This window comes from Pipra filicauda, unplaced genomic scaffold, assembly GCF_003945595.2.
Source record: "Pipra filicauda isolate LSUMZ 115617 unplaced genomic scaffold, ASM394559v2 scaffold122_size2191957_pilon, whole genome shotgun sequence".
In the NCBI taxonomy this organism is placed as follows: Eukaryota; Metazoa; Chordata; class Aves; order Passeriformes; family Pipridae; genus Pipra; species Pipra filicauda.
Window position 1 is genome coordinate 1,168,979 of NW_024103685.1, and position 24,049 is coordinate 1,193,027.

General features: G+C 35.5%; 1 protein-coding gene across 12 annotated transcripts in view; it reads left to right on the top strand.

Annotated features, from left to right (window-relative positions):
• The window catches only part of RGS7 (regulator of G protein signaling 7), a 274,166-nt gene that overhangs the window by 145,953 nt on the left and 104,164 nt on the right, over positions 1-24,049 (top strand). For all 12 annotated transcript variants that reach the window (XR_005566261.1, XM_027750669.2, XM_039388723.1 and 9 more), the window contains exon 4: positions 22,519-22,569. Coding sequence is in view for 11 of the 12 variants with exons in the window: in XM_027750669.2 (XP_027606470.1) it covers positions 22,519-22,569 (51 nt within the window). In the remaining variant the exon portion in view is untranslated. The remainder of the gene's footprint in view (positions 1-22,518; positions 22,570-24,049) is intronic.

Genomic DNA, 24,049 nt, shown 5'->3' on the forward strand with positions numbered 1-24,049 from the left:
TCAGTTGTTACTGCATGTTGGGAGCCAGCTCTCTGAAAAAAAACAACAAAAAAATTATTAAGGAATCTTTCTTTAGAGCTGGCAGAGCTGGCAAGACATTCCTCACCACTAAAATAATTTTCCTCCTGACTTAGGACAAGAAGCGAAATTCTCAGCTTTCTATGAAGCAAAACTGTCGTATTTTAATTATATATATATATATTCCAGAGCATAATGAAAAATGGAGAGTTTCTTTTTGGAAAACATTAGAAATGGGACACTTAAGACTTCTAAAAAACTTCAACTGCAACAAACAGGTTTTCCATAAATCCCACTTTTTGACATTGAAAATGTCCTGAAGAAGTTCCACTAGTATTTTCTGCCAGCTGTGTTCCTGACAAAAAGTAAGATACATCAAATTAGAATGTCACCCACATGGGAAGCAAAGATAATTTCATGCAGTTTACTGTGATTGACAATCTACCACTACCCAGATAAGTGGACCATTGATAGTAATTTATTTTCCACAAATTATCAAAATAATTTTAAATGGAATCAAGAACAATTTGTTAACAGGAAATAAGAGTGTTCAAATGTGCAATGAGTGTTATTACAATGCTGCACACATTTGACACAGCCTATTATAGGTTTCAAAATAAAGGTCAATAATCTACTTTCTAGCCTACACAGTTTGAGAGCGAGCCTTGATGTTACAAAAAAGCATGTAAGCTGGCAGGAGTTACCATGTTTTCTATTATCCCAACCCCGCAGACTAAGTAGTCCCTGAGGCCAGAGGATGTTGGCAGCTTTGAAGGCACAAAGCCCAACATTCCTGCTGTGCACCTTGCCATTTTGCTTCCCACACAGCATCTGTCTCTTTTTGCCTTAGGGAGGGAAGACCTCAGTGGGGATGCTCTTGATTTACTTGTTTCTCCTGTTAGGGAAGATCAGTGGAGTACGTGCTGCTCACCTGTGCTGCTTTCCGGACCACAGTAGGAAATGGGCAGAGCTGTTGTAGCGGGTACCGGGAAGTCAGGAGGTGCAGGCTGGTGAGTTTGCTGTCTGAGGAACAGAGCAGAAACCCAGGATTCTTCAGGAGTCCAGGTAGATGCCACAAAGAAATTACTTAAAGAGTCTTTACTTATTGGTAGGAAGGAGGACACGGACATCGCAATCTCTTGGTTAATGGAGCCAAACTAATTAGAAAACATTGAGAACATTTAAAAAAAAACCAAAAAACCCAAACCCACCACAAAGAACCAACCAACCAACTGAACAAACAAATAAAACCAAAAAAAGAAGAAAAGAAAATTAATATTAATCTCATTTTGCTGTATGCACATTTTGTAAGATAATATATTTTATTATAAGACCTGGTAGTGCTTGAGTGTAGCAGAAGAGGAGTGGAGCTGATGGGTACTTGATGAGTGTTTCACTGTTAGAATAATGGAATGTCTGCGAAGGATTTGAGTTCTTGCTAAGAATTTGGTTCCATACTGTCATAAGAAAAACACCAGATGTGGGGTATTAGCAGCAGACAATTCAACCTCCGTGGGCTTTCCTGAAATATTAGCTTTTTGAAGGATTTTGACAAAATTTTTTGAAAGTAAAAAAAAACATTATGAAAATAGTATATTTTGTTTACAGACCTACAGGAAATTGTATAAACTTTTTGTACAACAGCTATATGTGTAGTTTTGACATACAAATATCAAAAAGGTTTAAGCATTTCAGGGGTTTAATATACCCATTTGGATATCAATGTAACCACTAAGGCATGCAAATATTCCTTTTGTGCATTCAGTTGTCACAAATTGTGTAGGAGTTAGCCATTCAAAACTGCTGCACAGCTTTCTAACTTGGGTTCTGTATACATAACAGGCTTGTGGAAAATACTGAGAAGGTTGTCAATGATTAGGTGGGGGATTTTTTTGCGTTTTTTTTTCAGAGCCAAATACCAAATTAATATGTGCGTGTGAGGACCTCATAGATACCAGTACCCCATGTGCTTGGCTGATACCAGAAGTTTTGCCCTTCAAGCTTTTATAATAAACTGTGAGATAGCTAAAATGTGGAAATACTTTATAGATCTATAGACCTGTTGCCTTTTTGTAAAGACTATATTCTTGTAAATTTTGGACTTATTATGGGAAGAAAAGCCTACAGATCTTAGAGGAAGTATACAGTAAAATGCACAGTTGTTGACCAAACTCTTTCTAGAACAGGAAATGTGTTGTGAATAGAGAAAAGGCAGTGGGCCAAACTTGCCCGTTAATGATTTGTTTACATAAATTCCCCTTTCTGTTTTTCTTCACAAATTTTTACCCTCTCCTCATTGTTCTAGTTGCTTTAATAAGTAATAATTTCAAGTTGAATTCTTCTTTCTTCCATACTCTTCAGAGAAAAAAACTTCTTTGTTCTCTCTTCACCTGTTTTCTGAGTAGTAGTATTTTTGTGTTCCTACTATCTGAGTTCTAGAGGTGGGTGTTTTTAAACAATTTTATCAAGTCCTTTCCTACTTACAAAAGCATCTATTCAATACAAAAAATCAGAATCTGTGTTTATGAAAGGTGGAGGTAGAGTGACTCATCTTTTTGGCTTTTGTGGCTGGGGTCAAATACAGTTTTACAGAAGTATTTAGACCCTGCATGTTATCTACATCTTTTCAGATTGTTGATGTATCACCTAAAAAATTTATTGCGGGTTCTAAAATGACAAGCCATGAAGACATAGTTACAATGGTCAGCACTTGCAGATGGACTCCATCTGTTCTGCTTGGGCAATGAGTTGGTTGCTCTGGACTCGAAATAAGTAGAAAATATGGTTCTGTTAAAGAACATCATGTTAATCAAACAGGATTTGAGGCTAATCTTGATTTTGTGTCATGCTTACATGGAAACTTCTGGCAGGCAGGATGTCCCCAAACTGGGGACCATTTAAAGGCCAGTAATTGAGTCTATTTCCCAGAAAATGAATGCAAAACTGGTCACAGTAGAAATTCACTCTTCTAGGATGGTTGCTGCAAGTAAATAGAAGAATGCAGCTTGTCTTACTTTTTTCTCTAGGTCTTAAAAATACATTTGTTCATACTTAAAAAGCAAAAAACCAATCAAGCAAAAAACCAATCAAACAAAAAACCATCCAACAAGTGGGAAGTGCATCTTTCTCCGTGTTTTGTTCATAGCTCATTACTCCTTTGGGCAGCCATGCAAGGAACAGGGAACACAGCTCCAGCAAGCAGTGGTATGCTGTTGAACTACAGAGTAGGTACAATTCAGCAGTGGTTGTCCTGAGCTCTGTAATGTATGCATGAATTAGATGGTCTAATATAATGTTTAATTTCATGTAAAGTAGCTGAGATCTAGGACACTGCTTATAAATTACCTCTGCAATGAATTAAAGGAATTCTGTAATTTAGTCTCAATTAGTAAAACTCTCCTCCTATTATTCTAAGGCATGATATGCCATGTTCAATCCTACCAGTCACCTAGTTGGTTTTGGATTTAGTCTGATATAATTACACTTTTGATTATGCTTAAGCCTGTTATTTCTAATAATTAATGATAGGATGTAAAATTAAAAAAAGCATTTGAAGAATTTTCTATGGACACAGTTATATTAAAATGGAATTGCATATTAGTCAGAGGAAGACCTTATAGGGCAGCTGATAAGCTATGAAATAAGCTACTGTAGTAGGCTGGGGTAAACCATTTTCAGTGAAATACTAAAACTGAGAATAAATTGAACATCAAATACTGTTTCAAAATGGGTTTTAGTAGAACCAAGAGAAATTGAGAAATAAAATAAATTGAGAGAAAAATTTAAGTTAGCATACTATTTGGAAAGCCCCAACAGAGAAATGGAGGACCACCTGCATTTTAGAATAGGGAAAAGGACTTGTGAGCTCTCAGTTCCAGTGAAGGATTGCAACAAACTTCTGAACAGGAAGTGAGTTGGGAAGAAAGAAAGCACCATTAAAGCTTTTTAATGATAGAGGGAACAGCATTACCAGGCTCTGCTAGTTTAAAGGTTCCAAAGTGCTTGAAGATATATGCTTTTTGATCAAAGGCATTGCATATTTTTGGTAACCGTTTCTGTTTGGATTATTTGGGAATGGCCATTATTCATTTAGACATCAGAAAATAGGAAAAGCCTTCATCAGTGTACGTAAATTATTAAATGTGGAATGAGTCATGACTTGTGGAAGAAGCAGAATTTTATAGGGAAAGTGTATCTTAAGTTTTGAGTGATGTGAGTTTTGAAGGGATTTTATGTCCTAAATAAGGCTACTTGAATTATGGCTATCCAGGATGAGGTGTGTGTGTGTAGACATTGTCTTTATTCTCTGTGGTAATCTTATTTTTTTATAAGAACTACCTATCTCCTTAAGTTGCTTTGGAAGAGAATCCAAGAGATGCGTACTGTTATCCATTTACACCTGAACTTGTGTTTTAAAATATAATATTCTATTGAATACTCTGTGACTCTTATTTCAACTGAAAACTTACTGCTTGATAGCTGAAAAATTTGAAAATTTAAATTTCCTTCCAATTACATGTGTTTTAGAACAGAACAGAAAACAAAATAAATATTGAGGGTAGAGAGTGAAATGGCAATTTACACCTTTACATATTGCATCTGTTTTAGATCAAATCAAATTGTTCTTCTGAGAAGTAGACTCCACTTTAAGGGGTTTGTGTCAAATATTCTTGGATCCTTTGTTATAAAAGATGAGATAAAATCTCTAATTCAGTGTATTTGGAATGTTCTTCTGGCATATCTCTTAGACTCTGGCTATTCAATCCACTCCATCAAACTTAGACATCAGTGTGTGCTGAGTCTCTGTGCTCAGTTTATTACTAGTCAAACCAAGATAGAAACTGTCTGTATTATCTGTACTCAAAAATGGACTCCTGATGTGCAGGTAGATGTAGCGACAGACGTAGAAGTCTAAGAATAAGAGAAGTAAATCAAATATCATTTGAATGACAATTTACGATCATCTGTACAAGACACCAGTTACAGATGCAGATAATTATTTTTTGTAAAAATTGAAGTGTCATTTTTGATTTAGCAAGGGAATTACTCAATTTAATTGCTGGTTCCTATAATAGGTGATCCAAACAGGACATTTAATTTACAGGAAAATAGCAAAAAAAAAGAAAAAGCGAGGCTGCACAGATAACAAGCAACTATTCTTACATTTTTCGTTATCTACAGCAAGCATATAAACAGGCAGAATATATAGCAAAAAGAAAAATGGACTATATTAGTTGTATTATTTGCAGTAGGTGTCCTCAGTCAGCTGAAACTCTTCTCAAATCAGCATATCTGTCAAATAAAGAGGAGATTAGAGTCCTGTGTCTCAGATCTAATAAAGATTTGTATCAGCATTGGAAACCTTTGGAACTAACTTTTCTATTATTTTGGGAAGGAAATCATTCTTCTTGCTGCCATAATTTAAAAAATAACACATGTTCTTGTTCTTTGATTAGTATTGACTTTGTAAGAAAGAAAAGTAAAAGAAAAGGAATAAAAAATATTCTGCCTCAAATCCAAAAATGCTTTTTTTTGCTGAGTATTAATATTTCCAATATGATATTTTTCTATTGTTAAATGAACCCTGTAACTGTACTATTAATAAAATGAATAGATTAATTTGAAAGATACATGTACACAAAAGAATACATTTTACAGAAAGAAAAACTTTAGTAAAATCCATACAGATTTGACTAGATCTTTCTTTACTCACAATATAACTAAATCACTGAACTGAACATATACCTCAGCACTGATACACGAAGTAGGTGTCTCAGCAGCTATTAAAAAGCAATCTAGTTTTTATTATTATAGGTAAACAGTCGGAAACTACTAGTGGACAACATATGAGACAACACCCAGCAAAGTCAGAGAAAACCAAGGAACAAACCACCCACCCCTGTCATCAGGACCCCTGCTGCTGTGTTTGAGAGATGAGAGTCCTGTGCCTGCTCCTGCTGCTGCCAGAAGCTGGGGACCTTCAAGTGGGTACTTAGTGGAGCTGCCAGCAGATAAAGATCAGGACTTGTAATCCCCAGAGTACTCTCGACTAGCACTCTACTGTGTGCTCTTGTTTAAAACAGACTCCCCCTGTGGCTGGGTTAGAGGCGCAGTTAGTGGTGTCTGGAATCTAACAAAATGTGGGTGTACCCATTAGGATCTGGGATTTTGCCTTGGGTTGCCGAAGCTGTTTACTCTTTATCTGCAAGATTCTTCTCTACGGTTTCCAGTTGCAGGTATCTATGAACAGTGTCAAGCTTAGCATAAAATGGCACAAATTGTCCTTTAATGACCATTTGCAACTGGAAAATGAGCCTGTTTTTGCAAACCAATTTCTGTAGAATACAGCAGACAGTGTATTTAGCACTTTGAAAAACGTAAAGAACGTGATAGGAATGAAAGTGCTAGGAAAGAGTGATTCATATTATATACATGCTATATTTTTATCTGGCAGACACTTAGGGTGATATATGATTATAGCAGAACAAAACCAGAGAAAAAGGAAGTTAAGCTCTTCTCATTGCTCAAGTGTTCAGTTTATATTCCCCCTTCAACTGCTTAAGTAACACCAAAAAAAGAAAAACCTGGTGAATCAATGCAATTACAGTAACTTTTGCATAAAGTAGAATCAAAAGTTTATATATCAGGAGAGTATTTGACATCAGTAAATGAAGACTAGTGGGTGCAAACTAGTCAGCTCTGTTTCATCAATACAAAATAAGTCAAACATTACTAGTCAAATTACTTCCTTAAGAAAACAAACCCAGAAATGTGCTTTTTTTTATTTAGAGAGTGATATAATTCAACAATAAGAGAGAGAAAAAGGTGTTAGTGTGAGATAATATATAACTCAAGGGCATTTTCACCTGGGAAACATGCTGTCTTGCAATACTATTACTTTTAGAGTGTTTTATTGTGATTCAGAAAATGGCATCCCTCATAGAGGAAAGAATAAAGAATTAGCTACACAAGGCCGCAACAAGCTGTCCATAACTGAAGTTACATTTAAGACAGAACCTGTTAACGTCAAAGGATATATTAACAAGAAGAAAATGAGCTATGGGAGAGCGGAACTTGGAAGGAATGCTATGTAGTATGAGTATATATTCATTTGCAGCACGTTAACTCTAGAAGTGTAGTATTGTGATTTATGAATGGTATTCTCCAATTTAGTGCTCCCACTTAAACCATGCTGCTGCTCACTTCCCCTTACCTCCTCCCCTGTGTGGGTGGCTGGAGAGAAGAATTGGAGGCACAAAAGGTTATCATGGGTTAAGATAAGAACAATTTACTGGAAACAGCAAAGAGACAAGAAAACAAACAGTAACAGCAACAATATTAATAACAAAAGTGTACAAAAGAGGGAGTGGTTCACATGCAAGAATGCGAACTGCAGAACTTGTGATGACCACAATCATGCCACCCTGACCACCAGAGAGCTCTTCCTTCCCTGCAAAATTTTACAAGCTACTATACAAAAGAAAACCTAACAAGTGTCTTAAATAAATCTCTTTCAGTTAAGGAATACATGGGATAAAATATGAAGGATTAAAACAAAATAGAACACTAACATTAATTAAAAATTGCACGAAACCCCATGTATCTTATGCCCCACCATCAATGCAAATGATATGAAGAGTTTTCATATGAAATAAAATCAAGACCAAGCCTGATATGGTTAGAAGTCCTGCCTATCCATGCATCCTGTTAAACATTGACCTTTATCTGTATGTTGTGTGACTTTTATAAAGAAATAGACAAAGACCCCTTCATTATTAAAGAAGTACTTGCAATAGCTAGTTCAGCACTCTAAAAATCAGTAAATTATTAAGGCTGAATCTTCTCATGTGAAGTAAAATAAAAAATTGCCTCTCGTTATTTAATTACGTTTATTTAATATCTTGAATACTGTATTCCTCTTGTAAATGCACCAAAAATGCCCCAAAAAACTAGTGCTGTCTAAGACATACTAACATAACCTATGGCTTATAAGTGAGGCTTGAATATAAGTCTCTTGGATTTTTTGTCGTTGGCTACCCATTCTCTCTTTGTGGCAGCAGGCTATCCATTTGACCTCTCTGACCGCTACCGTAGTTATGAAGTGAACTGTGTATTCACTTTTTCCCAGTAGTACTAGGTGACTCAATGTTGCTAGAATTCTTTCACATACTATGGTGCAAATTGTAATTCAATTAAATTATTTTCTCTAATTCTTTGCTGGTCACTTTGTAAGTTTCACATCTTTAGAAGATAACACTCACTTTAAATAGTGCATATCTGTGACAAACTGAGCATCGTTGTTTCCCTTGCTGAAAAGATTTTTTGATCAGTGATCATATTTCTGTGAAATCATTTCCCTTGTGCCATATATAGGTAACCAGGCTTGATGGAGGTGACCGCATCAGTCAAAACCAAGACAACAGGTCCTTCAAATAGGATGTCCCTCAATAACCTTGTCCTACTTGTTTGTACATACCCATTTATTTCTCTTTTTGCGTTGTTTTCAGCATAGTTACCTAACTGGCATCTAAGACACTCCATGTCTGCTGTCCTCCCTCAGCTTCCCTGCACAGAGAGGAGGGAGCACAACTGCTAGACAGTTCTGATTTTTACATATGTGACTTGAGTTACTAGCATTTGTCTAGGTTTCCTCGTGAAGGCATCAAACAAAGGAAGTGTTTTTGATGAAGGGAGAGAATATTATCATGTTACTAATGCCTCTGGTAAAATAAACAGGTTTCATGCCAAAATACCCTGAATGTTTCATCTTTGTACATAAAGATGTGAGATGTCCATTTTAGACCACAGCTGCTTCAGTTCACATAGCACAGGAAGCTACTTGAGACAATCATGACACCTTCCTAAACAATATGAAGAGTTTTTACATATCCGTTTCACCTGTCAGGTGCAAAGATGCAATTGAGTATAAAAATCTACAGTATTGTATAGAGAAGTTTTTTTATGTTAGAAGTAAATACCTCTAAATGGTTATAGTCTTACTAAAATTTTGCATAGTTACTGACCTTAGAAAGAGTAAAGAAATAGAGTTTAGGTTTCTTTAGCACTTGAAATTGAAGTTTGTTTGCCGTAAGTCTCAGCATATGTCATGGCTGAGAAGAATTTGAGTCATATTTCAGTATTTTTGTCAACCACTTCCCGAAACTTTTGAAACATTTTTACTGACCATAATGGAGTTACTTTGGATTTTTCCATTGCAACTGAAACAGAGAATGGTTTTATAATATTCCCTTTGATTTCACAGTCAATAAATAGAAATTACTTCTAAGCATAGCTCCGGAGTTAAAAATATGCTTGAAATTAAAGCTTAAAAGGACATGATCAAAACTGCCAAAATACTAATTCACTCTTACTCTTCTTTTAGAAAAAAAAAATCTTTTAGAAACAAAATTCCAGATACTTTCCAAATGTTTTCATCCCCACTGTATGTAACTCACTGTCTGGAAATTTATATAGTAGTTACAGGAGCTGTGATTTTTCAAATGTATTTTACAAATGGTATTTGCTATATAAAATTGCAAAAAGTGTTAGCTTTTCAAGGCTCATCTGTTTTCTTTACTACATGGTAGGAGGAGAGATGACTCATCATCAACAGAGAGGCAAGATATGAGATATGAGATAAGCGGAGCTATCACTGCTATAGTTATAGTGTTTATATTGCACAATAAGAATATCTGTGAATTTAGTTTATGTTAAAATGGAAATAGCATGTTATTAAAGATAACTATAAATTTCGACTCATTCTGATAATCATTGACAAAGTAACACCTTAAGAGAAAAAGGCAGATGTGATTGCCCTTTATTCTCTTCTTATTTTGTCTCTATTGTCTAAAACTATCAATTGACTTTCTATGAGTGCTCACTGTAGCAGATCCTATGGCACTGTCCTCTGGTCTTGTCAAAGAGATTATGGAATCATAGCATAATGAGGCACATCCATCTTAGTTCTGTACAAGCCTTCTACATCTACTTAACTTAAAAGAATTATCCATTAAGAGCCTTTCTGATGCTATGTGTGGCAAATCAGTTTTCTGCTGGGAAATGTTTTCACAGCCACACTCTTTCAAGAGAATTTTTTTGACTTTACCCTTATCAGGAAGTACTGAAATACTGCATTTTTGTTTTATTGTTTTAATATTATACTTCCATTAGAAGCTGTCATATGAGTCAGAAAGATGAAGCTGAAAAATTCTGTTTGTTTTATGATAAAAAAAAAAAGGTTTTACCCCTGTTGAATCACATATTTTGATAGCATTAAAGGAAAGTATTTTTAATTTTTCAGTTTGTGCAAAGCTTTGATGTTTGGTGTTGAGGTTCCACTTCATATCAAAATGAAGTTTGAGAGCCTCAGAATTTGCTGCAAGGTAAGAAACGCTGGTGTCTCATGAGTTCGGTTATGACTAATGTAGCATCTTGTCAAGGATGCACTTTTGACTGGGGAAGCTCAGAGAATAACAGAAGTCAGGGCTTTATCGAGCAACCACAGAATATGATCAACACAGAAAATATTCATTATTTAGTTAAATTGTCACATCAGAAATGCTGATTGTAAGATACTTAGTGGAAGAACTTACCATTCCAGTGTGTTTGAATAGCAATTTGTATAAGATGCTGCCCGTACTAAAATTACTGAATGATTTCTGCAACATGAAACAGCAGAATAACTTCCACCTCTGCCATATCTTCCTTCACTGATATGCTTGGTTTGGTGATCATCATCTCTACTAAGTTTAGAGTACAGCAAATTTAGGCAGCACTAAAGGATTACACGATTGTATTTGCTTTATATGTAGCAATAGTTACTTGTGGGTGCTTCATCTTAAGAACCTGTACTTAGAGCTGTAATTTTCCTGTTTTCTCAGTGCACGTGTATTCTTGCTTGATAAAAAACTTGTCTGCCTTTGTTAACTTACTTGCTAAAAAGAAGAAAACGCTAACTAGCAAGGATATCTTTCATAATGGAAACTAAATGGTAATTTTAAACATGTGAGAAGGAAAAAATGCTGAAATTTAAAGTATATTAACAGTAGTGAAAACTTGTTGCTTTCTTTCCTTGAGTGATAGTCATTTCTAGAAGCATAACATGGGAAGGGAATCTCATTATATTAGTAAGAAACGTGGACATCAGTTTTAAACTTGAATCTATAGATATTTTTTACATACTCACCTAAACCAGTATACAATCATTTTCTTAAAAAAAAACCAAAAATTAGAAGCGTGGAAATATATTCCAACCGCGATTGCTTAAAGCCACGGAATGGTTGTGTTCCCAAAATGGCAATGGTTGAAGACATACTCTCCGCAAAGCCAGTAGAAGACGAGTGTAGTGAATTTTTGATGAACAAAGTCTCCTAACATTTCCTGGCTGGTTTGAATTGCTGTGTGATTGTGTGCTGCATAACAAATAGACTGGTCCTCCTTCACCTGAGACCAGCATGTTTCACTGACTGTTAACGTGGCACAAAGCAAACCACTGGAAGCATTTGTTAGCCCAAAAACTTTACAGAGTAGTTTCAAATCATAGTTACAAATCGTTGCTGTGAATGCCATGCAGTGGGCTCTGCTGAGTCTGTGGAAGGGATCAACACTGCCAGTTTGGCAGCAGTAAAGGCAGCAACAGGGTATCTATGAGGAAATAAAGAAGGTTATGTGTAAGCATGAGCCTGTATTCCCATCCATTGGACAGTATTTGTTGAAAACAGTGCTATCGCCAACATTTATTTGTATATTGGTGTTAGACAGGAGCCCAGTTTTATGCAGGGTCAGTTAGAACTAGCATAATAGAAAGGAGGACTAAAACAGCCTAGTATATACTTAGTTTCTTAGTATAAACCTTCCTCATGCAAAGTGAAGCAGAAATTGGAAGGGGATAAACTACTTGTCTTCCCTCCTTATGACCTGTATCCATCATGTTTTGCATCAAGGAAATCTCTCACCAGTCATATTACCACTACTCCCTTTCTCCTGTATTTTGGAGAGGAGAGTGGTGCCGTTCCCAGTCTATCAAACCTACTGCCATAACCAGGCTATTTGCTAGTCCAGGCACAAGCACCGTTTGCTGCTTTTCACCAACTTCTTGTCTGACAATAAGGTAACAGGAGAATTGTATTAATTGCTGGTGCCAGATCAAACAGGATGTATTTATTTCACTTGACATATCTTTATTCTCTCCTGGGCCTCAACATAGGGCTTGTCTGCTTTTACCTTCCACTAATAAACAGCAGTCCTGGTACTGAATATCTGTTTACTTTATAGTTCTTTACTGATCCTGCCTTTATTTTCTAAAGAGAGTGTATATTATCTGTTCCTGAGTCTACAATCAATGGTTAAGGAAGAAATGATGGCCATCAATAATTTTACATAAAATATGTACACCAAAATCCAAATAAATGGAAAGAAGAGAGACAGAACTGGTTTGGATAGGGGGTGTGTGAAGAGTTATGTATACGTTTCCTCACCGAGGATGATTTTACATCTTGATACTATTTATTCTTACTCTGACAATGTAAACAGCAGAGACACAACAAGTGCTAAAAGTAGTATTCATGTCACTGCATACTCCTAGGCAACTGTATGAACTTCATTTTTCTCTGCATTTGTGAAAAAGGAAAAAAATAATGAGCTACATCCTCGTTTTCACAAAGAGCTTTTGTACTCACGAGTTGAAGTCATAAAAGACCCATCCTGTGTTCACAGTAAGACACCATCAGTTCTTAGCTGTTTTATCCAAAAGAAATAAAACATTGAAATGTACAGTAAAATAACAGGACAAATAGAATCCAGACTCCAGGACGTGTACTATTATGAGTGAGAGAGTGAGTGAGTGAGTGACTTACACGTTGATCTTTTCAAAATGCGTCTCTGTCCTCTAACCCCCAAATCCACTACGCAGCATGGGGAACTATTATATTTACTGGTGAAATAAATACCAAAGGTCACATCACGGGCTACTGGTCCAGCATTGTTCAGAATAATGTCTTTTTTATCATTCTTCTACTTAATAATGGATGGCTGAAAACTGCTCTCTCCAACTTTTTCACGTAAACTTACAAGTGCTTCCCATGAGCCAGTGGATTATCAATGAGCCAGTGTATCAAATGGTAGCTCTGAACATAATGAATGTGAGGGTAGGGATGGAAGAAAATAGGACGTTTTTGCAGAGATTGTTTCTTTGTCCGAGTTCCAAGAGACATTCCTAAGATGGAGACATTAGTGATGTCTCTATGGTCACTGCCTCATACTGATGGAAAGCAAAGTACTTTGCTTCTAAGACATATTTGATTGATGTGGTACCAAGTTACTTGTCAAAGCAGAAAAGTTGCTTTTGAATTCTTATAAAAATGTCATAGACAAAAAACCAATACTGGCTACAGGGCTGCAAATAATATCTTACAAATGCTGATGTGAATGTCCCTAGGGAAACACAGCAGTGAGGGAATGAACTTAGTAAACTTAAGCATATAGAAATTTATTGTCTCTAAGTTTTACTTCTTGGTTTGCTAAATTTATTGTGATTAATGGGAGCATAATATATGAAATGACTGGCATATACACTCACTTGTATGAGCATGTACCATACTTCAATTTTCAAAATTTGAGATAGAAATATGGTACTTATTATGGATGGTATGATTAAGTTTATTTTTAACCCAAGAGCTGTTGATTGCATCTTAAAGTGGTAATTCACGTCTATCTCAATTTTTGATAAATCTCCATTGATGGATAAATCATGTTAGAGAATTTCAAATGTCAACAGAACTTATATTTCAATGAATACTTGGGAATTATCCTCAACAGCTAAAACATTTTGCCTTTATTGTGACAAGGGACTTAAGGTGCATATGTAAAGTACTACCATGAGAAGAACCATGAGATTTTTATGTCTTTGAGAACTGACCAAGTCGTATCTGTTTCAGATAGTTGTGCAGCACAATTATTGACATTTAAATAAACTAATTCATAATAGTGATGAAAGACTGCAAATGCAAAATATGCTGAATTTGGTGCAAGTACTGAGGTTGGAGCAAAGGTCAGTTTTGTTTCTAACACAGTTCATTCCATACTATATGATGTGATTTTTTTATGCCAAGCAACTGAGCATAATAAAGTCTTGAAACAATCCCATATTTTGGTAAAAGCTGAATGGGATTAGATTTTCAGTCAGACTAATGCTCCAAAGTATAGGTACTTGCAATTTGAATAACTTAATTTCTTTTCCCTTTTGAAAATGTAGCCCTGCAGCAGATCTTTGAAGTGTAAACTCTAAGACATAGCAGTATTAAAATAATCATGGATCTGGAAGAAATAGCACAAAAACATCCAGCACAGCTTAATCAAAAATAGAAATTCATTTGAACTTTCTGTGGTCTATTGAATATTAAAACATTTCATATTTCAAATAGAAAAAAAAAAGAAGCCTTGAGCGAAGTTCTGATCATAGTTACTGACATTTCTGGTGTAACACTTGAATATTAGGATTAAAGTTGAAAGTTTCTACTCAGCTTCAACAAACTTTCTTGTATCTTATATTTTGTATTTATTACTATTAGCTGAAAAATAGCTGACCTGTACTAGAGGCCATAGAACAATGGGAACAAAAACTAAAAACCCCAGATGACTACTTTGGCCAAACAAAGTATTTTTATTTTGCAATTTCTTGGCATTTTGGAATGAAATTCATGTTTTGGTACTTTCTGTTATAGCCTGTGTCCCCATGCTGGGTTGTATCTCTGAAGATAAGTATTCTGTGAAACTGCTGTGTTGTAGAATTTTTTTATTGGAGTTTCCCATTGGAGATGTTTCTGTATGTGTGAGAATGGCTGGGTAATAGCAAATTCTTGGGAAACTTTTGGTTCAGGAGCTTTTGCAGAGCATCACGTTATGCTGTTGTACTTAACATCACTAAATCTTTCTGAAGGATGTATTTTAGTCAAAACAACCAAATAAACAGCTTGGGTTATTCAGGAAATCTGCGCTTATCAAAGGGGATTTTTTTTGGACATCAATTTCCAGAACCTTAAGCAAAGAGAACAGCAAGAGCATGAGTCACTGAAAGAGTGTTTTGAAATAGCAACAGTGGAAAAACCCGTTTTCAAACCAACTGTATAAATTAACTACTATTGTGTAGGAACACTTTGTGAGAAAGTGCGTTGACATTGTTACTGGGCAAATGTCAAAACTGCAAGTCACTGTGTCACCACTGACTTTCTTCGTGGAGTAAAAATCACAAGTCAAGTCTTGTATTATAATATATTTATTCCCGTTAACCCTGAATTAGTACTTCAGGATATTCCCCTTTGAAAATCTTCCATGAATGTAAAGTGTCTAGCAGAAATTACATTGCTGCCTCACTTCCTTCCATTACCATCTGTGTGTGGGTGTCTTCGGGGGGCAGTATGGCAAGAATTAGAAGCAGCATTTCAGAAGGGAAATATAGTATTTCTTAGTGATATTAAAGTGGAAATATGAAAAAAACATCATTACTTGAAGCATGGTGAGGAGTCTCATAAAGCTTTTTTGTTGAACTTGGAGGGTATTTGGTTTTACACACTATTTTCAAACTGCTGATATAAAAAAATAAGAAAGCAAAAATATTTTTTGTGGCAGAGATAATCTCAGGCAGCTTTTACTGTGTTGAAAATATTATCAAAGTGCTACGTTCAAACACTTACTGGTATGTGTATGAGAGAAAGAACATATTATGCTTAACAATCTACCTGTTTTCTATACAAAGTTTTCAGGAAGATATGGTGAAATATCTAGTAGATCTAAAAAGAAAGTTAGGTGAACTATTTATGGCAAGTAGCAAATTTTTCCCACAAGAATACGTTGTCAGTTTTCCTGAAATAATCTTGGATCAGTTTTTCAGAGTGAAAGTTCAAGATAAAGACAACAGTGATGTTACTGTTTCCCTTTTACACGTTATTTCAGGAACCGGAGGTCAAACTTGGTATTCGAGTCACTTATCCATTTCCTTCTCGGCTTTTCTTGAGGGAGGCTGTACTGGATTTTCATACTACTTAATTTTTATAAACAACATCACTTGTCTTGCAAATGTTTAGCATGGAGCAATGTTCTTCAGCAAGATACTAAACTCTAGTGCTTAATATAAGAGCCTTGGGATTACAGGGGTCTCATCTGCGGTTACTGGTGTGTTGCCAATTATGCACAGCTAGTGTCATCTGTAAAACAGTCACTTGTGGCCACGGAGGAGATCGAAGTAGAGGATGTCTTTTGGGAAACTTTAAAGATAAACGTTGCTGGAACGGAACAGCAGTTCCTTTTGCTGGAGAAGACAGGGACCTGTGTAGATTGGCACTCTTAAATTAAAGAGCGGGCACAGATACACAGCCATGTTTAATTATCCTTTTAGTTTTTATATGAACCAGATTTCTGCTCTGAAGCTTGGTTATGAGACAGGGTATGACTGCAGGATTTACATTACTGTAATTTGTTGGTCAGCATCACTGAGTGATTTCTTATAGGTGTGGAAGTGGAAGAGATTTTTACATATTTTATTAGCTCTTTCATAATATGGAAGTAGCTGAATTTTCCTCTCTGAAGCAGAAAGTCTTCAAAGTATCAAGCAATACATTGTTCTTCACAAGCTTAGGCTAGCCAGAATTACGGATCCTTTCTGCCCTTCTAGGTTTGAGTATTTCTGAGGACTGGTTACAGCATGGAATGAAAGAGTCCAGCTCAAAAGGAGTAGGATGATTCATTTGAGGGTTTTACTTCTGCAAAATTCCTGTATCCACTTTCACCTGGGGAAAAAAGAGTATATTGCAGCTTATATTGTTTTAAAACTAGAAAACTGTAATTTTGTGCTTGAGTAGTTTCATTAAAATATGTCATAATCCCTGTACTCTTACTATTATTCAGAAGAGATTTTTAAACCTGCAGCTGGGTACAAGCTTCCTTGAGTTGCAAGGGCACTCAAACAAATACATGGTCCACCTCCAATTGTAATAAGTCAAAAGAGTAAGTTTATAATTTGTTTTCATCAGTAATTTTAAGAAGCAAGTGGCAGATACATGCATGCAGAATTCAAACACAAATTGTGCTTCTCAGAGAAAGAAAAGAAATTGTAAAATATCAGTGCTGATATGACAGTGGCAATATATGCTATGTTTTATCATGAAAACTTCAAGGAGAATGCAGATCATCTTGTCCCATTCACCAGTGAAAGGGTCCTACTTTCAAAGAGTCCTACTTTCATTTAGAGAAAAATTTTTGTGCAAAACCAGCTAGTGGTGAGAACCTAATAGGCCACTGGCCTTTACAATCGCCCTGCCCATCTGATCCAGTTTCTGTGTTTCCAGTATCTGAATCAGTGGTGAGAAATTAAATTGCACATTATATTTTTTTTCAGTCATGACCAAGGATTTTGAAGTGTGTGTCAGAGGCTAAACTTAATTTCCTGATGTATCACCGTGAAGTAATGTGACAAAGTGGTGGTGTTGAAGACCGAGGTTAAAATGGCACAATTCCCTCCTCTTCCAATATATGAAAGAAAAGAGAAACAAGGGAAATGCAGTAATATTTTCTTAGTAATTTAACTAATAGTCTTGTTGTCTTAAATTTAGACACTGATAATTTCTAGAGTAATGTTATTAAGTTTTCCATACTGTGAGCTGCCCTGCAAAAAGTTCTCCAGATTCTCAAGGCCAGGTGGTGGTGGCTGAAGGTGAGCCAGCCGAGCAGGAGGCTCCCCTAAGGGAGCTCTCAGATGATCCACTGCTGCTTTTCAGGGAACAAGCATGCACCCAACATACCCAGCTGCCCAGCTTCCACAGTGCAGGGCAAACATCACAATGACTTCTGTTGCTCTTGAGAGCTCAGAGGGCAAAAGTCTTGATTTTCAACAGCAAAATCCTCTCTCGTGGTATCAGTTACACAGAGGAGTTTACTGTGTCACTTTCTCTCTTCATCGTCTGTAAATATTCTGAGGTCTAAAAGTAAAAGGAAGAATAGGTTTTAGTTACTAAAACAAGATCTTAACAGTAACAGACTATTTTTTTTGCAAGGTTGAACCTGTCTCTCTATGAAGTAAGAAATCATTGGGTTAAGTTTCTCAGTGGTCTCATGGTTTGTGATTCTGATTAATAAAATATACTTTCTTGCAACTGTGTCTTCTTCAGCTAAATATGTTTTTGAATTTTGAAAAAGATAGGGCATTTCAAATTTTGCTTTTCTTCTACCATTAAATCTTTTTTTTTTTTTTTTTTTTTTGGTCATGGCTCATGCATCTATACATAGCAAAAATTGGATCTATAATTCCCATGATATTTTCTATAGATCAGAACGAGCACCTTTTGGAAATGTACTCTATAAGGACTTGTTTAAAATAAGGTGTTTGTTCTTGAAAGCTAACTTTAGCCTTGTCCTGGCCTTTACGACTTTGACTTAGAAATTAGCATTGCAGAGTTCAGAGAACATGCTTTCCTCAAATATATTTTCTTAAGATGCTGTGATGGCTTCAGCAACTGCTGGTTTGGACCATTTCATTTAAAATTAATCACTTGTGCAGTTTTCAGCAAGTACATTTCACAAAGGACATGCTTGAGTCTTATTTGTTTGTGTATGAAAGTAGACATACTTTTGCCTATTTCTTTAAAGGAGTTGAAAGTCTGTTTTGTTTTTGAACTTGAGTAAGATCTTGTGAATTTTACTGCCTTTATCTGGGTAGGTGCTGACATTTAAGGAATCTCACTGCTGGCTTTCAGGCTCTATGTCTAAAAAAAACCCATTTTCAAAGGTTTTCTGCTTGTGCTAGCTTTAATTTGTTATTACAAGTTATCACTTTGCCTTGTCCAGTGCTATTTGATTTAAAAATTTGTATGAAAATTGAAGCTTCTTCTGGGATTTCAAAATTCAGTTGGCAATTTGACTACAAATTTAATAGCCAGCTTGCCTTTTAACTTCTTACGAGAAGTGAGGCAGGGAAACCTGGAGAACTTACCTTGAGAATCTGCATTGAAAATGTTATTACTGGGGCTTTGTTGTCACACATTAAACAGTATAAAAAACTGAATATCTGACACAGGCAACATTTTCTAGTTTGGATTGCTGAAGTTTTCCTTTCCAGAAGAGTCCAATACCGAAGTAGTGGCTCCATGAAATTTGTATCATCTGATGGGATTGTCTTTTTGATGGATTTCTGGCAATAAGACAGATTCAGGTTTGAAAGTTAAAGACTTTTCATCCTATAAGTGTTAGGGGTTTTTTTACAAATAATGAAGTTTATAGTCTTGAATCATAATTCCTGTAGATGTGAAGTGTGGTATATGAAAAATGACATGAATTTACTGATCACCAGGTTTTTCAAAGCTAGGACTCATGGGAAATATTGTTTTCCTGTTTTCACCTGTATTGATGCCTTGCTTTTCTTCCCCTAAGATAAGAAAATAGAATAATAGTTTTGCTTTTAGAACACATTTGCATAAGTAATAAATCTTAGAAAAGGGCGCAGGAATAATTGAATGAAACCATCTTGTTGATTAGACGTTAAAAGTAGTAGCTAAAAGAACACCCAGCAAGCTTTACAAGTGTCATGGTTTGAGATAGTCCCAAAATCCAATTCCCTAGCTCCATTCCCCCTCCCACATCTCAACCTAATGTGAGATGGGTTTTTCCAGACAAAACACACCAGACTCAAAGTGGGGAAAAGGGAATATATTACAATGACTGTACAAATAAATACCATATCACATTATACACATGATCACAAACTATCTCTACCATGACATATGTATTTACAATGATCAGATCTCTTCTCCCCTCCAAATAAAAGTCCAGGAGGGAAAGAAGGACAGATCCCTTCCAGTCCTTAAGCAGCAGGATCTTCTAATGCAGCAGGTTTCTCCTCATCTCATGCATGCAGCAGCTGATAGCTGGCTTTCTGCCAGCACTCCACGAGGGAGGTATCCAAGCCTCTCTCTCGGCCCCATCGCCTCACAACCGACGGGTCTTCTGTCCTTTATTATTCTTTTAGGACTAGTTTTGGCCCCAAGATCTCCCAAAGAAATATGAACTGATAAATTTTTCCCTTGTGATATGACCAATTACTTTCAACTTTGTTTTACTTGAAGAGCCTTCACACTAAAAGGAGAGTGTTCATGTTGATGCTTATTCATCTGGGCTTTTGTCATTAAAGTCATGCATCTGAAATCATCAGCGTTTGAATAAAATAGCTGGCTTAAGGTGCTGTTCAGGCTTTCAAGTGCCAGGGGAGTGGCTTCAGTGTAAAATGTGAATAGAGCAGCAATGAACTTTCAGAATCAGGTGGTGCAGTTGTTATGAAACCCCACTTCCCACTATTAGTTATAATAGCCAAAAGACAGTGCAACATATGGAGGTGAAATTTCTGATGTGTAGACCATGTACGCAAATGTGATGCCAGGAGCTGAGGACTAAGGAATGTAGCATGTCACTGTAGGAGAGTTTTCAAAAGAAGCAAAAAGGAAAGAAGTATTTGAAGGTGAGATAAATAAAATAGGAAATTTCTTCCTATATGGTACCTCAGAAATTTGAAGGAAGACAAAGTTAAGAATCAGTATTCAGAAGTGTCATGATGTTTTTCTATTTTTTTTCTCTGATCTTTGAAGATTTAGGAAAATATTTAGGGCTCACTAACTTATCTAGTCAGCTGACATAAAAATATAGCTTTGCTTGGAACTGCATCATTAAGTCTATGAAGTTTTGTCTTACACTAAGTTAAAATTCTTCCTTCAGCGTCGGCCTTGTAAAGTTCATATGTATAAATAAGGGACTGAAATTGTATTTATAAAAATACATAAAAATAGAATAAAAGTAGAGTATTTTGAGGTAGGAATATCTGTCTGAAACATTTCGTACTCCTCCAACAGCATGCAAATGTAAATTGCCTCTTTTAAGGAATAAAGCCATGTAAATGCTATGAGAAATGGTGCCTCTGGAGTTTAATAACTATCAAAATTTAGACATGTAACATAGTAATGAAAATGTCTGCTCTGGAGATGGTTGTAAAATCTACACAGATTTTCACTGCTATGTGATCAATTTAGTAATGCATACACACACAGTTATGATATTATCAACAAGGCTTTGTAAAATACATGATAAAGCTATTCACTATGTGTAATAAAAAAAAGGCTACAGAACTATATTCTTTAAAACTAAGAAAGCAAGGAGAAGTAAATTTCCTTTCTTCTCTGAAATGCCTTTTTAAAGTATCATTTTCATTGCGTTAGGAAAACCAAAGGAAATGCACTATGCAAAGTACAGAAAGAAATTTGAATCTAGGGAGAGACAGGGGAAATGTGCTCCATATTCTAATGTTATGTATTATTGTATATTCAAGAGATTTTATTGTTTTGATATAGTTTATATTTGTGGAAGTTTTGTAGATTTTTATGATTGTTTTAAATTTAAGGTTTATGAAAGAATTTCATTATTATGTTTGCTGGGAAATGGCTGAGCATCATAAATATTGATTCTATAAGGAAATATTACATGACATGTCTCTCTATTACACTGCTTGTCTGAACTGGAGCCATCATGAAACACAAAAAACATGCATGTAACATCTCATCAGTGTTTCACTACATTTTCCCTTTAAGAAAATTTTGTTATTTAAAGTTGTTAAATCATGAATGAAGGGGTTTTTTTTTCATCTGCAGCACTGCTTCATAATTTATTTTGTAATTCGTACTCTCAATGGGTGAAGTTCAACTGTAGATTTCAATCTGAAAAACAAGGCTTGTGACATAAAGTGAGAAGTGTAATAGAAGTGCACGCCCAAGAGGAGCAGATGGGTTAGGAATTAGGAGGTGAGCTTTGAAGGGTACTCAGTGCAAAAAGCAGCAAGAAATTTGGTATGAAAGGCGTTAAGAAGTGAGCAACAGCATTGGACCTTAAAACAAGACAGGAAATTAGATAGAAAGAAATGGATAGGCAGTAAATGAAGGGATATGGAAGAGGAGAGACAGGATTAGTGAGGAAAGAGCTTAAGCACGAAGGGAAAAATGAATTCTGCCAAGAGCTTAGCCATGAGGTGGAGTTTGATACATTGGTAGTACATATATGGGTAACTGAATATGCTTTTACTGATAACTCATTTTTAAGGGGTGAAAAACTTAATATTAGCTTTATAAGGTGTTTGTTTTGCTGTGTAAATTTTGCAGCAGTGTAATTTTTAAAATGCAGACTATTATCATATATGTAATTTTTAAAATGCAGACTATTATTATACACTTAGTGCACTTCTATTACTTTTTCTGAATCTTAGCCTAAAGAAAGAATGAGTGCTATGCTTCTCTGCTAAAGCAAAGCTAGAAAATAGAAGCTAAAATAAAATAAAACTGTCACGATATTTTTTTCTAGCCAATCTGAACAAAAAGTGTAGATCTCTTCCATGGAAGAACAATATGAATTGCCTCAGGGATCTGAAGAATAGGAAGAGAAAACTTACTAATATAAAAATGCCTGTTGTTTTGTTTCTAGGTTCAGACATTGTTCAATGGTTAACGAAGAACTTATCTATAGAAGACCCAGGTAATTTCTTTTGTTTTCATGTCTGTAAATTCTAATTTGTTTTTTTAAATTATCAGTCCTGCCTTCATTTTCTGTTGCAGTGGGGGTGGCCAGGCAGCCTTTGACCAGTATAATTTCAGTAGCAAAACAGACATCATCAAACCTAAGAAACCTTTTCTAAGAATCTGAGAGTTTTGATTATCCACTGTATTGGAGGAGGTGGCAGGAAGAAATATGGTGGACAGGAATGAAAACAACAGTTGCTTTGCTTAGTAGAAAATGCATTCAAGTCTATGAGTAATTTACTCAGTGTCATGCTAAATAGTTCATTAAATACATGCTGTTTTCTTACAGAATTTTTCAATATATAAAAAATAAATAATAAAATACATTCTTGTGTTGTTACCGAATGCTAATCTTAAATTTGGACACTTTTATGGCATCTTAAATGGAAAGTGAAATGGAAATAAAAGTGGTGAGGAAGAACAGTTAATTGCTTGATCAGCTGGGTTGGGATGTGGAAATAAAGCTTTGGTTTCAAACTCTGCCACAGGTTTCCTGTGTGGCCAGCAAGAAACACAGTTTTGTGTATATCTGATATTTATTCCCCTGATCTACAAGAATCTTGTTACCTGATCAAAAATTTTCCATAAAGGAATTATTTCTAGTAAGGAAGGCTGAATGGTAGAATTAAAGTATTCCTATGAAATGTGGAAATTCCTATTATCTTTAGAAGAAAGATAATCTTCATTCTTTAAAGAAGATAAAAAAATACTTTTTTCTGGCTCTGTTTCAGAGTTTTAGAAATGGAATTTCTGTTTTAGTTTGGGTTTTGTTTGTTGTTTTTTATTTGATTTGATTTTAAAAATGTATTTTTCTGTCATATTAGAAATGAAAGTATGATCATTGTAGAATTCCAGCAAAAGGCAAGTCAATGTGTTTAAAATAGCTCCTAATTCCTCAAGTCACAATCAATATATAATGTGATATTTGCAAGTTCACAACCTTTTGATTTGTTACGTGACAATCACCAAATATTTCTAATTTTATGTAACTTTAAGCAGTGTCATGTTTGCTTCCTGAAGATAAAATGAAGGTTGCCAGAGACCTAAGTGTGCTACTGTATTTCTCAGTTGCCAGCTACAAAACGCTCACCTATTTGTATCTGAGTTTAAAAGATTGCCGTTCTGTGTTTATTTGATACAGAAGCTTTAACATTTATTTGTCAAACCAGAACTACAGTATTGGGATAGGCTGTCATTCAGATTACCTGGCTGTTGCAAAATAGGGAAGAGAAAAAAACCTTATACTAAACAAAACCCGGTCCTGTGGTTCCTTATGTTCATATCCAATTAAAATTTAACAAACACACAAACTATTAACATATGTAACCAGAACACCACAATAATTTAACTTAAGCTGAGTTTTGTCCTCCAAGATTGTATGGATGGAAAAACACTATCCATAATGACAAAAATGTCTTATGTGTATTGGTCCTAGT